At 42.4% G+C, this 14,012-nt stretch overlaps 1 protein-coding gene and 1 pseudogene across 1 annotated transcript in view; one reads left to right on the top strand and one right to left on the bottom strand.

Annotated features, from left to right (window-relative positions):
- Positions 1–14,012, top strand: part of FAM120C (family with sequence similarity 120C) — a 65,698-nt gene that overhangs the window by 16,648 nt on the left and 35,038 nt on the right. The window contains exons 3-5 of the mRNA XM_006771325.2: positions 4,775–5,021; positions 7,633–7,715; positions 8,978–9,106. Coding sequence (XP_006771388.2) covers positions 4,775–5,021; positions 7,633–7,715; positions 8,978–9,106 — 459 coding nt within the window. The remainder of the gene's footprint in view (positions 1–4,774; positions 5,022–7,632; positions 7,716–8,977; positions 9,107–14,012) is intronic.
- LOC102760952 lies at positions 11,724–13,296 on the bottom strand (annotated as a pseudogene).

Below are 14,012 nucleotides of genomic sequence, written 5' to 3'. Positions count from 1 at the left end.
AATGGGGTAGACAGTCCCTTCAATAAGTGGTGCTGGGAAAACTGGACAAATACACGCAAAATAAAAGAGCATTGTTTTGAAGTCAGTCCTGAGTTCAAATCCAAGTGTTGCTATATGGTCAGCCGTGTGATTTGGGGCGAGATGAGATATTTACATTTTTCTGCTAACAAAAAGGAATATATAGGGAGGTTAATGATACTTATTTCACAGGGTTAGAAGAATAAATATGTCTACATTCTTAGCCCAGTGCTTATTGTGAAATATTAATCACTAGAATGTCAGCTCCATGAAGATAAGAATTTGGGGCTCTTGTTCACTATATCCCCACACCTAGATCAGTGCCTGGCACATATCAGTTCCTGGCTCAATAAATATTGGCAGAGCCCTAGGTGATATTTGGCTCAGTGGATTGAGTGTCAGCCTGCAGAATGAAGGGTCTCGGTTTCCATTCCGGTCAAGGGCACATGTTGAGTTGGGGGCTCGATCCCCAGTAGGGGGCATGCAGGAGGCAGCCGATAAATGGTTCTCTCTCACATTGATGTTTCTCTCTATCCCTCTCCCTTCCTCTCTGAAATCAATAAAAAAATATATTTTTAAAAAATCTAGAAGTATTTGTCACTAAAATGTAAGCTCCAAGAAGGCCGGGGTTTTTTGGGTCTGTTTTGTTTATTGCTGTATCTCTCATGCATAGAACACGTGGCACAGAGTAGGGGACCAATTTTGACTTTCAACCAATATTTTTTTATTGATTTCAGAGAGGAAGGGAGAGGGAGAGAGAGATGGAAACATCAATGATGAGAGAGAATCACTGATCGGCTGCCTACTGCATGCCCTCCACTGGGGATCAAGCCCACAACCCAGGCATGTGCCCTGATCAGGAATCAAATCTCCACCTCCTGGTTCATAGGTCGACGCTCAACCACTGAGCCCCGCCAGCGGGGCTACTTCTAGTTGTTTTTTTTTCTCTCTCTAGTTGTTTTTTAACAACAAATGTTATTCAATAAAATAAAATGTTTCTGAAAGAGCCAAAATATAAAATAGGTAATATGGTAAATATGAGCTCAGTTTGAAGAGAAAGTAGGAGCATCTACCCTGTCTGGTTATTTGATCCAGTTTCCCACTTACCCAATTCCTGGTTTGGGAAGCACAATTTAAAACCCACTGCTTTTTCCGGTCAAGGGCATGTACCTGGGTTGCGGGCACATCCCCAGTGGGAGATGTGTAGGAGGCGGCTGATCGATGTTTCTCTCATCGATGTTTCTCTCATCGATGTTTCTAACTCTCTATCTCTCTCCCTTCCTTTCTGTAAAAAACCAATAAAATATATTTAAGAAAATAAAATCCACTGCTTTGGACTACTTAGATTGGAAATTAAACATTAAACTTCTCTCAGGGAGCTGTTTTCCCCTGAGTTTTATTCTTCTTTATATTCATGCCACTCTGTGCTGTCTGCATCCTAGCACTTAGTAGGCTCTCAATTCATATTCATTGGACTAAAATTGAGTCAGTGATTAAAAGATAGACAGCCCTAGCTGGTTAGAGCGTCGACCTGCGGACTAAAGGGTCCCAGGTTCAATTCCGGTCAAGGGCATGTACCTTGATTGCAGGCTTCTCCTGGGCCCAGGCCCTGATCAGGGCTCAGTCAGGAGGCAACCAGTCGTGCAGGAGGCAATCAATCGATGTGTTTCTCTCACATGGATATTTCTGTCTTTCCCTCTCTTGTCCACTCTCCTTAAAAATCAATGGAAAAATATCCTCAGGTGAGGATTAACAACAATAAAAAGCTATGGACAATTCAGAATCTCAACTCTTGCTTTCTTTATAGCTCAAATGTACTTCTTTTCTGCTTAGTCGTTGGGTATGTTGTTTAATTTCGCCTGAATCATTTTAGTCTCCTGGAAAATTGCACGGTTGCCAAGGAAACTGGATCACTTTGGACCAGGGCCTGTAAGTCATTCTGCATAGGTGGTAGTAATCATCAGAGATGTGGAAATGGAGCCAGGGTGCTCAGCTGTTCTCTAGGAGGCATTGTGGCTGGAAGGCTTTTTCCTTGCCCGTCAGGGTTTCATTGTCATCAGCTGATCTGAAGCACAGGTTTGTATATTTTGAAGATGCTCTCCAGTCATTGTGATTTACCCTCCTGGTGTTATAAGAGCCACCAGATTAGTTAAAAACCATTAGTCCTTGGCTTTCTGGAATTGAAATCACTTCGATAGTGGCGTAATCTGCTTTAGACCAGATAAAAGTAATGTGTTGTCGTTGAAAGGGCAGTATGACCCAGGTTTCTGTTTCCCAGTTCTGTGGCCCTGAGTATGGCACCTCATTTCTCTAAGCCTCAGTTTCCTCAATTGTAAAATGGGGCTTATGAAACTTACATGGTTAGGTTGTGATGATCAGGGAGAATATATCACACATAGCCTTATGATGGTACAAGGTAGAAGGATGCTCTATCAGTGACTTGTATATGAGAGATGTGCTGGAAGAAATGATCACCCGGGGCGGGGGCAGCATAAAACTGTACTACCCTGACCCAGATGGAGTTTATCATAGCTCTAGGCTTAAATATGTTACAGTGTAAAGTAAGGAATTTTGGTTCCTTTGCCTGAATATCAAATACTACAGACCTTGCTTTGCTATCTGCTTACCAGTGTCCCTCCCCTTGAATGACTAATGTGTGACATGACTATCTACTGTGACTAGTCTCCCTTTCCAAAGGCTAGCAAAAGCTTAATGCATTGAAACTCCAGTCAGAATTCAGAAAACTACCATTCCTTTATGACTTAAATGAAGGAATAGATCAGTTGGGTTCAACAAAATTATTGAGTTCCACAGGCTCTAGAGCAGCTGTGGGCAAACTACGGCTCGTTTGAAATGAATAAAACTAAAAAAAAAGACTGTACCCTTTGATGTAATGATGTTTACTTTGAATTTATATTAGTTCACACAAACACTCCATCCATGCTTTATTTCCGGCCCTCCGGTCCAGTTTAAGAACCCATTGTGGCCCTCGAGTCAAAGTTTGCCCACCCCTGCTCTAGAGCCAAAATCCAGGCTTCGTTCCTTCCAGCCATGTGACCTTAAAGATAGTAATGTAAAATGGGTATAACAATAATAGTTATGGCCTCTGAAGATTGTTTTTGTGTATTAATTGAGTTGTTGCATATAAAGTACTTGGGACATTACTTAGCACATAGTGCATGTTTCAGTACCTGTTAGCCATTACTATTCTTATTTCTGTGTTCTAGGTCTTATGTGGGAGCTAGGAATACAGAGATAAAGTCTCTGAAATCAAGGAAGTTAGTGTGGTGGATCCAGTGTGCCTAAGTGCAGCTATAGAGGGATGCATAGGAAGGGCACTTAATGGTATGTCTCATAAAATATAGTGCTCTCCAGGAGGAAGCCTGGTATAATGGAAAGTATGCGTGTTGGCATCAGATGAGCTTGGGTTTGAATCCTGTCTTCACTCACTCATTATGTAACTTTGGGGGCAGCCGATTTCTTGCAGCATTAGTTTTCCCATTTTTAGAAATGGGGTTATGTTGCCCTGGCCGGGTTGCTCAATTGGTTGGAGAATCATCTCATGCACCAAAAAGGTTGTGGGTTCCATTCCCAGTCAGGGCACCTACCTAGGTTGTGCATTTAATCAATCCCCAGTTGGGATGTATACTGGAGACAACCTCATATCGACGTTTCCCTCTGTCCCTGTCCCTGTCTCTGTCTCCCTCTCCCTTTCTCTCAAAAGATCAATAAAAACATATCCTCAGGTGAGGACTAAAAAAATAAAAATGGGGTGAAGTTTCTGATACCTATATGTTGTGAGTGTCCTTGGTGCTCTTAAGAAAGTAAGCAATAATTTTTTAAAATATATTTTATTGATTTTTTACAGAGAGGAAGGGAGAGGGACAGAGACTTAGAAACATCGATGAGAGAGAAACATCGATCAGCTGCCTCCTGCACACTCCCAACCGGGGATGTGCCCGCAACCAAGGTACATGCCCTTGACTGGAATCGAACCTGGGACCCCCCAGTCCGCAGGCCGACGCTCCATCCACTGAGCCAAATCTGTCAGGGCACAAGCAAGAATTTTTAAAAGGAAGTTAGATGAACTTGGGTTCAGGTTCTAGCTATATGTTGTTTAACCTTTCTATGTAAGTTTTGACATCCATACCTACCTTGCCCATGGTTGTTCTGATGATGACATAATTTATGTAAATATGCAGGGCATATAGAGGTGCTGAGCAATAAGTACTAACTTTATTTTTCTAATAAAGGTATAAAAACTTACATACCATGTTAATTTCTCTTAAAGAGGCTAGGCCTCTTGGTTTCATGAAAGGAGTATAAAAAGACTGGGCATTTGAACAAGCCCAAAGATAATTCTGCCTGCGTTTACAAGAGTGGCTTTAAATATATATATATATGTATTGATTTCAGAGAGTAAGGGAGAGGGAGATAGAAACCTCAGTGATGAGAGAGAACTATTGATCAGCTGCCTCCTGCACGCCCCATACTGGAGAACGAGCCTGCAACCTGGGCATGTGTCCTGATTGGGAATCGAACCTTGAGTGACCTCCTGGTGTTCATGGGCCAGTGCTCCACTGCTGAGCCACTTCAGCAGGCGAGAGAGACTTTTATTTTTTAACTCTTCCATTCAATCTCATGTAATCTTAAGTTTCAACAAACTGTAAAATTCAGTTACTAACCTTCCTGACCTCTAACCAAATGCAGCTCAGCTTCTGTTGCATGACCTTGTTCTTCTCTTCTTCCCTCCTAGGTCTTTCAGAGCCTCGAGGACCACCATTTGGAAGTGGTGGCTTTTTTCAGGGAAAACGGCTTCCATGGCCTTCTTGCCCATGACTCCGAGTATGCTCTCTACAATATTCCCTATTACTACAGTTCCCATGCTCTGAAGCTGAGCTGGAATGGGAAGAACCTCACTACCAACCAGTTCTTGATGCAGGAGGTGGCCAAGCAGCTGGGCCTGAAGCGGATGAGTTTTCCCATATTCGCTGCGCTGCTAGGTAGGTGGTTCAGAGAACAGATTCCAGTGATTAGTTACATTTCCCCTTCTAGTGCTAAGAGATGAAGACCAGAGCCATTTAACCAATCATTATTGGATTTATCTTCTGAAAATTCTCATGCCAAATACTGTGCTTCTGAGCTTCTCTCTCTCTCCTGGCCCCAATCCCCATCACCCTGTCACCACTGGTCAACACCCTTTATCATCGTCCCCTCCTTCTGCTTGCTGGCACCCACCTTGGCTGGCCTGGTGCTGCCCACTCACTGGCCCTGCCCCCGGCCAACCGGTCATCCTGCTGCTCAGTCAATTTGCATATTAGACTTTTATTATATAGGATTGATTTCAGAGAGGAAGGGAGAAGGAGAAAGAGATAGAAACATCAATGATGAGAGAGAATCATTGATGGGCTGCCTCCTGCAAGCCCCATGCTGGGGATTGAGCCTGCAACCAGGACATTTACCCTGACTGGGAATCGAACTGTGACCTCCGGGGTCACAGGTCAATGCTCAACCATTGAACCACTCCAGACGGGCTTCTGAGCTTCTTATTAGAAACTCGGCATGTTTGCCTTATGAATTCATGCATATTCCAGAACATTATTTTAACTCATGCACTCTTTTGTTATATTCCATAATTATTCTATGCAGAGTACTAGCCCTGGACAGGTTTAGTTTTCCACTCAGAGCATTTCCCCAGTGTCTAGATTTATCTATCTATCTATTTAATTAATTCATTCATTAATTTATTTAAATCCTTACATGAGGATATTTTTCCATTCAATTTTAGAGAGATTGAAAGGGAGAGGGAGAGAGCGAGCAAGAGAGAAACATTGATGTGAGAGAGACACGTGAATTGGTTGCCTCCCACAGCATCCTGACCTGGGCCGAGGATTGAACTTGCAACTGAGGTACATGCCCTTGACTGGAATCGAACCTGGGACCCTTCAGTCCATGGGCTGACGCTTTATCCACTGAGCCAAACCAGTTATGGCCCAGTGTCTAAATTTAGATCAAGAACACAAATTGCTTTTTCCTTTTGCTTTTGTTGCGCTAAGATTTTATAATGAAAATTTCCAAACATAAGCAAACTTGAAAGAATTTTATAATGAATATCCTGTATCTACCTCCTGTTTTCTGCCATTAACATTTTACTATGCTTGCTTTATTATGTGTGTGTGTGTGTGTGTGTGTATCCACCCATTCTAGCCTTCTATCCGTCTACCTTTTATTTTTTATTTTTTAAATATATTTTATTGATTTTTTTACAGAGAGGAAGGGAGAGAGCCAGAGAGAGGTAGAGTTAGAAACATCGATGAGAGAGAAACATCGACCAGCTGCCTCCTGCACATCTCCTACTGGGGATGTGTCCGCAACCCAGGTACATGCACTTGACCGGAATTGAACCTGGGACCTTTCAGTCCGCAAGCCGACGCTCTATCCACTGAGCCAACCCGGTTTTGGCTACCTTTTATTTTTTAATATTTTATTGATTTCAAAGAGGAAGGGAGAGGACGAGAGATAGAGACATCAATGATGAGGGAGTATCATTGATTGGCTGCCTCCTGCACGTCCCCCACCAGGGATCGAGCTCCAAACCCAGGCATGTGCTCTGACTGGGAATCGAACAATGACCTCCTGGTTCATGGGTCACCTGATGCTCAACCACTGAGCCACGCTGGCCAGGCTATCCATCTACCTTTTAAATGGCAGAGAGTTGATTAGGTTTCGAGTTGGTCTTCCATGTATTGGCAGCATAAATATTAATATCTTGCCGAAACCGGTTTGGCTCAGTGGATTGAGCGTCGGTTTGCGGACTGAGGGGTCCCAGGTTCGATTCCGGTCAGGGGCATGTACCTGGGTTGCGGGCACATACCCAGTAGGAGGTGTGCAGGAGGCAGCTGATCGATGTTTCTCTCTCATTGATGTTTCTAACTCTCTATCTCTCTCCCTTCCTCTCCGTAAAAAATCAATAAAAAATATATTAAAAAAAAGATTAATATCTTGTCTTAGGTGTGAACTCTTGTTTATAATCCCAAAGGAGTTGAGCTTGGATGATCTAGTGCAGTCAGCACAAGTTTTGCAATTAGGCCTTGGGCAAATCACTGAAGTTACAGGTAACTCCCTGGTTTCAGTCGCCTCCTCTGTGAAATGGAATATACCGCATGGTGTTATTATAAAGTCAAGTGAAGTGAGATATAAAAATGTCCAGCACTTGGCAGACAGTAATTGGTGGCTGCTGTTCTAAAAGACAGGGTGACTAGGTCATAGAAAATAGCATGAGCTTTGGAGTCAGACAGTCCTTAGGTTCTTAACCTGGTGTGGGCACTTAATTAACTATGCCACCTTAGGCTGTCATCAAACTTGTTCAAACCTCAGTTTCCTTATGTGTGAAATGAGAGAAATAATACTATCATATATGGTTATTTTGAAGGTGAAACATATAATGCATGTGATGCATAGTAGGTAATCAACACATAGCTACTGTATTCATTACATGAAGTATATCGATCTATGTGAATTATTTGATAATTTTCTCTCACAGCATCTTTGTCATGCCCTGGAGGCTCTAAGGAAACATTTGTACAGTCAATAAGTGATAAATGTATTTTATAGGTAACCACATTCTCCCAGATGAGGACCTGGCTGCTTTCCACTGGAGCCTCTTGGGACCAGAACATCCCCTTGCATCACTTAAGGTATTGTGCCCATTTCCTGCGGATACATCCATGTCTAGGGGACATCAGGTTTTGATTGGAGTTTTTTTTTTTTAATATATTTTATTGATTTTCCACAGAGAGAAAGGGAGAGAGATAGAGAGTTAGAAACATCGATGAGAGAGAAACATCGATCAGCCGCCTCCTGCACATCTCCTACTGGGGATGTGCCCGCAACCCAGGCACATGCCCTTGACCGGAATCGAACCTGGGACCCTTCAGTCCGCAGGCCGACACTCTACCCACTGAGCCAAACCGGTTTCGGCTTTGATTGGAGTTTTGATAGAACAATTATCTTTCATTAGGTTTAAACTATTCCAAATACTTAACAGATAAAGATTTATAATTATGATCAATACCCTTTAAAGAGGAAAAAGTTCGTTTTCCACCTTCTGTGTAGGAGAAAACACAGCTCTTCCTTCCTATGTCTTTCTTTCCTATGTGTCTCCTTTACTTTCACACTTCTACCACACTCATCCAGAATACATCACTTCTGATACTCTGGTCACCAAATGTGCTGGGGTTTTTCCCCACATCAAGCACTTCTCTGCAGTAGCAGCTGGGTATTCTACAGTTAAACTCATTTAAAAAATACATCTATTTGATGACAACTTTCTATGTTTATTTATTTTTAATATACTATATTTTGATTTTTTTACAGAGAGGAAGGGAGAGGGATAGAGAGTTAGAAACATCGATCAGCTGCCTCCCACACTCCTCTCACTGGGGATGTGCCCGCAACCAAGGTACATGCCCCTGACCGGAATCGAACCTGGGAGTTTTTAGAGAAGAAGGGAGAGGGATAGAGAGAGGAAGTCATCAGTTGGCTTCCTCTTGCACAGCCCCCACTGGGGATTGAGCCCACAACCTGGGCATGTGCCCTGACTGGGAATCGAACCGTGACCTCCTGGTTCATAGGTCAACTCAACCACGCCGGCCAGGCACCTCACCCATTTTCTTTTTCTTTTTTTTATATTTTATTGTTTTTTTACAGAGAGGAAGGGAGAGGGATAGAGAGTTAAAAACATCGAAGAGAGAGAAACATCGATCAGCTGCCTCCAGCACACCTCCTACTAGGGATGTGCCCGCAACCAAGGTACATGCCCTTGACTGGAATGAAACCTGGGACCCTTCAGTCCGCAGGCCAACGCTCTATCCACTGAGCCAAACCGCTTAGGGCTCACCCTTTTTCTTAACTACCCATGTCTGATACCAGTGTTTCTTGTTTATATTAACTCTTTTAGGTTCGAGCTCATCAACTGGTTCTTCCTCCTTGTGATGTGGTGATCAAGGCTGTTTCTGAGTATGTTAGTGCCATCAAAGACCCCTCTGACCTGGATGTGGTTGGGAAGGATGTTTTCAAACAGTCTCAGGTGAGCTAGCCTTCCCCTTCCTAAGAGTAGCCAGTTTTCTTACCTTCACCAGTACCACTAGCAGGTCTGATCTCTCCTGTGTTGGCTACCTTCTCTCCTCCTAGCTGCTTGTCTTCTCCATGCATACAGACCAGAGCCCCAGAGTTTCCTTGAGAAAACATTACTAGGACTAGATTGAAAGGATTCTTTAACTTTTTCCCACAAAGCTATGCAAGCTCATTCTGGAAAATTTAGAAAATAAACAAGCAAAAAAAAGAAGTCACTTAAAATCTCATTACCCAGAAAGAACTTGCTATATTATCACTAGCATATATCCTCCTACTCTTTTATTATTTTTTTAATCCTCACCCAAGGATATTTTTCCATTGATTTTTAGAGAGAGTGGAAGAGAGAGGGAAAGAAAGAGAGAAATATCAATGTGAGGCAAACACATTGATTGGTTGCCTCCTACACAAGCCCCGACCAGGGCCCAGGCTGGGGAGGAGCCTGCAACCAAGGTACGTGTCCTTGACCAGAATTGAACCCCGGACCCTTCAGTCTACAGTCTGACACACTATCTACTGAGCCAAACTGGCTAGGGTTCTTCTTTATTTCATTGTATATCTATATTTTTTAATATGTTTTTATTGATTTTTTACAGAGAGGAAGGGAGAGGGATAGAGAGTTAGAAACATTGATGAGAAACATCGATGAGCTGCCTCCTGCACACCCCCCACTGGGGATGTGTCCACAATCAAGGTATATGCCCTTGACCGGAATTGAACCTGGGACCCTTCAGTCTACAGGCCGATGCTCTATCCATTGAGCCAAACCAGCTAGGGCTCATTGTATATTTTAATAGAAAGGCAGTCTTGCTTACTAGAGGATAATGTGTAATGAGAAAGACTACTTAAAGTAGGTTCACATAAAACAAGAATTAATATTTCATTGTTAATAGTGACAAAAGAGCTTGACTATGATTTTGTCTTGTGAAACGAAGTTAGGAAAATAAGTTACTTTTACTTTTAAATATATTTTTATTGATTTCAGAAAGGAAGGGAGAGGGAGAGAGAGATAGAAACATCAGTGATGAGGAAAAATCATTGATCAGCTGCTTCCTGCACACCACACACTGAGGATCGAGCCCGCAACCCAGACATGTGCCCTGAGTGGGAATTGAACTGTGACTTCCTGGTTCATAGGTCAATGCTCAACCTCTGAGCTACCCCGGCGGGACCAGTTCTATGTATTTTTAACACTTGCATAGATTTATGTAATCACTATCACAATTAGGATCAGAGCAGTTGAACCACCCCAAAATCTCTCGTGCTATCCCTTTGCAGTCACACCCAAACTTATCCCTAACTCCTGGCAACTACCAGTCTATTCTCTGTTACTATAGTTATATCTTTTAGAGAACAGCATATGACTGGAATCATATAGTATATAATCTTTTTTTTTTTTTAAATATATTTTATTGATTTTTTTACAGAGGAAGGGAGAGAGAGAGAGAGAGTCAGAAACATCGATGAGAGAGAGACATCGATCAGCCGCCTCCTGCGCATCCCCCACTGGGGATGTGCCCGCAACCCAGGTACATGCCCTTGACCGGAATCGAACCTGTGACCTTTCGGTCCGCAGGCCGACGCTCTATCCACTGAGCCAGACCGGTTTCGGCTGTATATAATCTTTTGAGAACGGCATTTTCATTCAAGTCTTCTAAGTTGTTGCATGTTGCATCCAGCAATAATTTATTCATTTTTATTGCCAAGTAGTATATATTATGTGGGTATACCGTTTGTTTATGCATTTATCCCTAGAGGATATTTGAGTTTCCAGTTTTTGGTAGAGCTGCTGTAAACACTTGTGTATAGGTTATTGTATGAACGTACGATTTCATTTCCCTAGGAGTGGGATTTCTGGGTCAAGTGGTAAGTATATGGTTAACTATATAAGACTGCCAAACCATTTTCCACAGTGGCTATTTCATTCTTCATCAGCACATGTTACTGTCAGTATTTTTATAGCCATTCTAATAGGTATATTGTGATAGCCCATCATAATTTTAATTTGCATTTATCAAATTATTAATGATGAACAGTTTTTTTCTTCTGTTTATTTGCTGTCCATATGTCCTCTTTGGTGAATGGTCTGTTTGTTAACAGTCTTGCTCATTTTTTTAATTGGGTTGTTCGTTTACTTCCTGTTGAGTTTTGAGAGTTCTTTATATGTTCTGTATACAAGTCCCTTGTCAGATATCTGGTTTGTAAATATTTTTCCCAGTCTGTGGTTTGTCTTTGCATTCTTTCTTTTTTATGAAACTATGGCTCTTTATTTTCACATGGACAGTTCAAAGAAAGTCATCAGTAGCTTTTTTTTTCTCCTTTCGCTGGGTTTTAAAATTTATTTTATTGATTTATTTTTTTTGAGAGAGAGAAGGAAACATCAATTTGTTGTTCCACTTGTTGATGCACTCATTGGTTGCTTCTTTTATGTGCTGTAACCAAGGATCAAACCCGCAACCTTGGTGTATGGGGAAATGCTCCAATCAACTGACCTACCTGGCCAGGGCCTACTTTTGTTTAATGTAATAAAAAGAAGAAAACCCACACAAAAAAAAGAAAACCTTGGGCTTAAAGGAAACCTATCTGTCACTAGGAGCCTGGTTGAAGGATTCATACTTTTAGAAGGGAAATACAGTGCAGAATTCTCTAGAGAGCAAAGCTGTTTTGAAACTAGTTGGGGGCCTCATTTCCCAGGCTCAAAGTGATTTGGGGGAGGTGTTATAGTGCTCAGCACAGGGTGATGGGTAGTGCTCACTGACCAGGGCCTTGGAATGGATCTTGCTGTCACACAATGCAGTTAACAGAGAGTGAGACACCAAAAAGTAATTACGGTGCCAACCAACATTTTTGAATTGAGCATTTATCATGTAGGTCCAGAAAATGTAGGCATAGATTGTGTTGGGGTGGAGGTGCCGGAAACTGTCAGCCAGTGGAACAGCCTGTATCAATTCCCCAAAGTTGTGCATATTTAGAAAATTCTTAAAAATATTTTTATTGATTTCAGAGAGAAAGGGAGAGGAAGAGAGAGATAGAAACATCAATGATAAGAGGGAGTCACTGATCAGCTGCCTCCTTCATGCCCTTTACTGGGGATCAAGCCCACAACCCAGGCATGTACCCTTGGCCGGAATCGAACCCAGGACCCTTCAGTCCGCAGGCCAACACTCTATCAACTGAGCCAAACCAGCTAGGGCTGTGCCACTCTTTTTAAAAAATATATTTTTACTGATTTCAGAGAGGAAGGGAGAGGGAGAAGGAGATAGAAACATCAATTATTAGAGAGCATCATTGATCAGCTGCCTCCTGCTTGCCCCCTACTGGGGATCGAACCCGCAGCCTTGGAATCGAACCGTGACCTCCTGGTTCATAGATAGAATGCTCAAACACTGAGCCACTCCGGCCAGGCAAGTTTTGCCACTCTTTCAGAATGAAGGCAGCATTCTTTTTTGTTTACCTTGGGGTTGCGAAGGTCAGTTTCTTCATGAGCCACATTGAGGTTCCCATATAGCACAAGGAGCTTGCAGGAAGCCAGGCCCTTCAGGAACTTGGAAAAGGCTTTATCCCAGGGCTGCTGGTACTTCAGGCATACCAGATCTTGGCCTACATTAGGTACATAGTCTGTTACCAGCACAAATGTGTCAAATTCAGCCAATACCATGGGAGACATTGAGTGGGCACTGGTGGGAGAATAGGCCCGCGCCACTGTACCCTTCATAGTCTGAAGGAGCTGACCAGTACTGATGGGGTAGTCCATACAGCTCTTGAAGTTCAGCTGGTAGTTTATTCTCGGAAGATTTGGTCTACTGCAGGCACAGGATCTCTGGGGCTTCTTCCTTTATCCAGCCTAAACCTTTCTCCTTAATCCAGGCCTGAAGCCCAGCCACATTCCAGGACTGTGGGTGAAGTGTTCTGATCTGGGGATGTCCTCATACAGGGTTGGCCCCTTTCCTGCTGCCTCTTTCTCATTTTTCTTTGCTCCTGCTCCCAACTTATTCTTCCTGACCCCTCTGGCTCAAACTTGGGCTCTTCCTTATCTTCTGCCACCGAACCCCTTTCCCTCAACTCCCCACCCTTTTCACCACGTGGCCCAGTAAAGCAGTATTTCTTCAGCATTGCCTACTCAAGACCTTGTCTGGATCCTCCTTATCTGAGCACAAAGAATAGATCCCCTGTCTCTACTTTCTTTTGTAGAACAAAAGTTTTAAATTCTTACCAGTTTTTATCTTTTATGGATCATGCTCTTGGTGTCATGTCTAAGAACTCTGCATAACTGTAGGCAAATTCTGTTTCCTTCTAAAAATTATATAGTTTTATATTTAGAATAAATAATTTGTTTTGAGTTCATTTTTGTATAAAGTGTGAGGTGTTTTGTTTTGGTTTTGCATATGGCAATCTAATTGTTTTCAACACACTTCATTGAAAAGGGTGTCTTTTCTCCTTTGAATTGCCTTTGTCAAAAATCATTTGTCCATATTGTGTGCATCTATTTCTGGACTCTTTTCTGTTCCTTTGACCTATGTGTCTGTCCCTTTGCAATAGCACATTGTCTTAAATACTGTAGCTTTATGATAAGTCTTAACATTGGGCAATGATTTTTCCAATTTTATTCTTTTTCAAAATTACTGTGTCTATTTTATTATTTTTAATTCTCGCATGAGGATATGTTTTTGTTTGGTTCTAGAGAGAGAGGAAAGGGGGAGAGAGACATCCGATCGCCTATTTTCCATACTCTCCCCACCTGGGGATCGAACCCACAACCCTTTGGTGCACAGGATGATGCTCTAACCAACTGAGCAACACTGGCCAGGGGTCCTGCTGGGATTTTAATTGGAATTCCTTTAAATATATAGATGAATTTGGTG

Source organism: Myotis davidii, unplaced genomic scaffold (genome assembly GCF_000327345.1).
Source record: "Myotis davidii unplaced genomic scaffold, ASM32734v1 scaffold2663, whole genome shotgun sequence".
Lineage (NCBI taxonomy): Eukaryota > Metazoa > Chordata > Mammalia > Chiroptera > Vespertilionidae > Myotis > Myotis davidii.
This window is presented reverse-complemented; position numbering and strand designations above follow the sequence as displayed.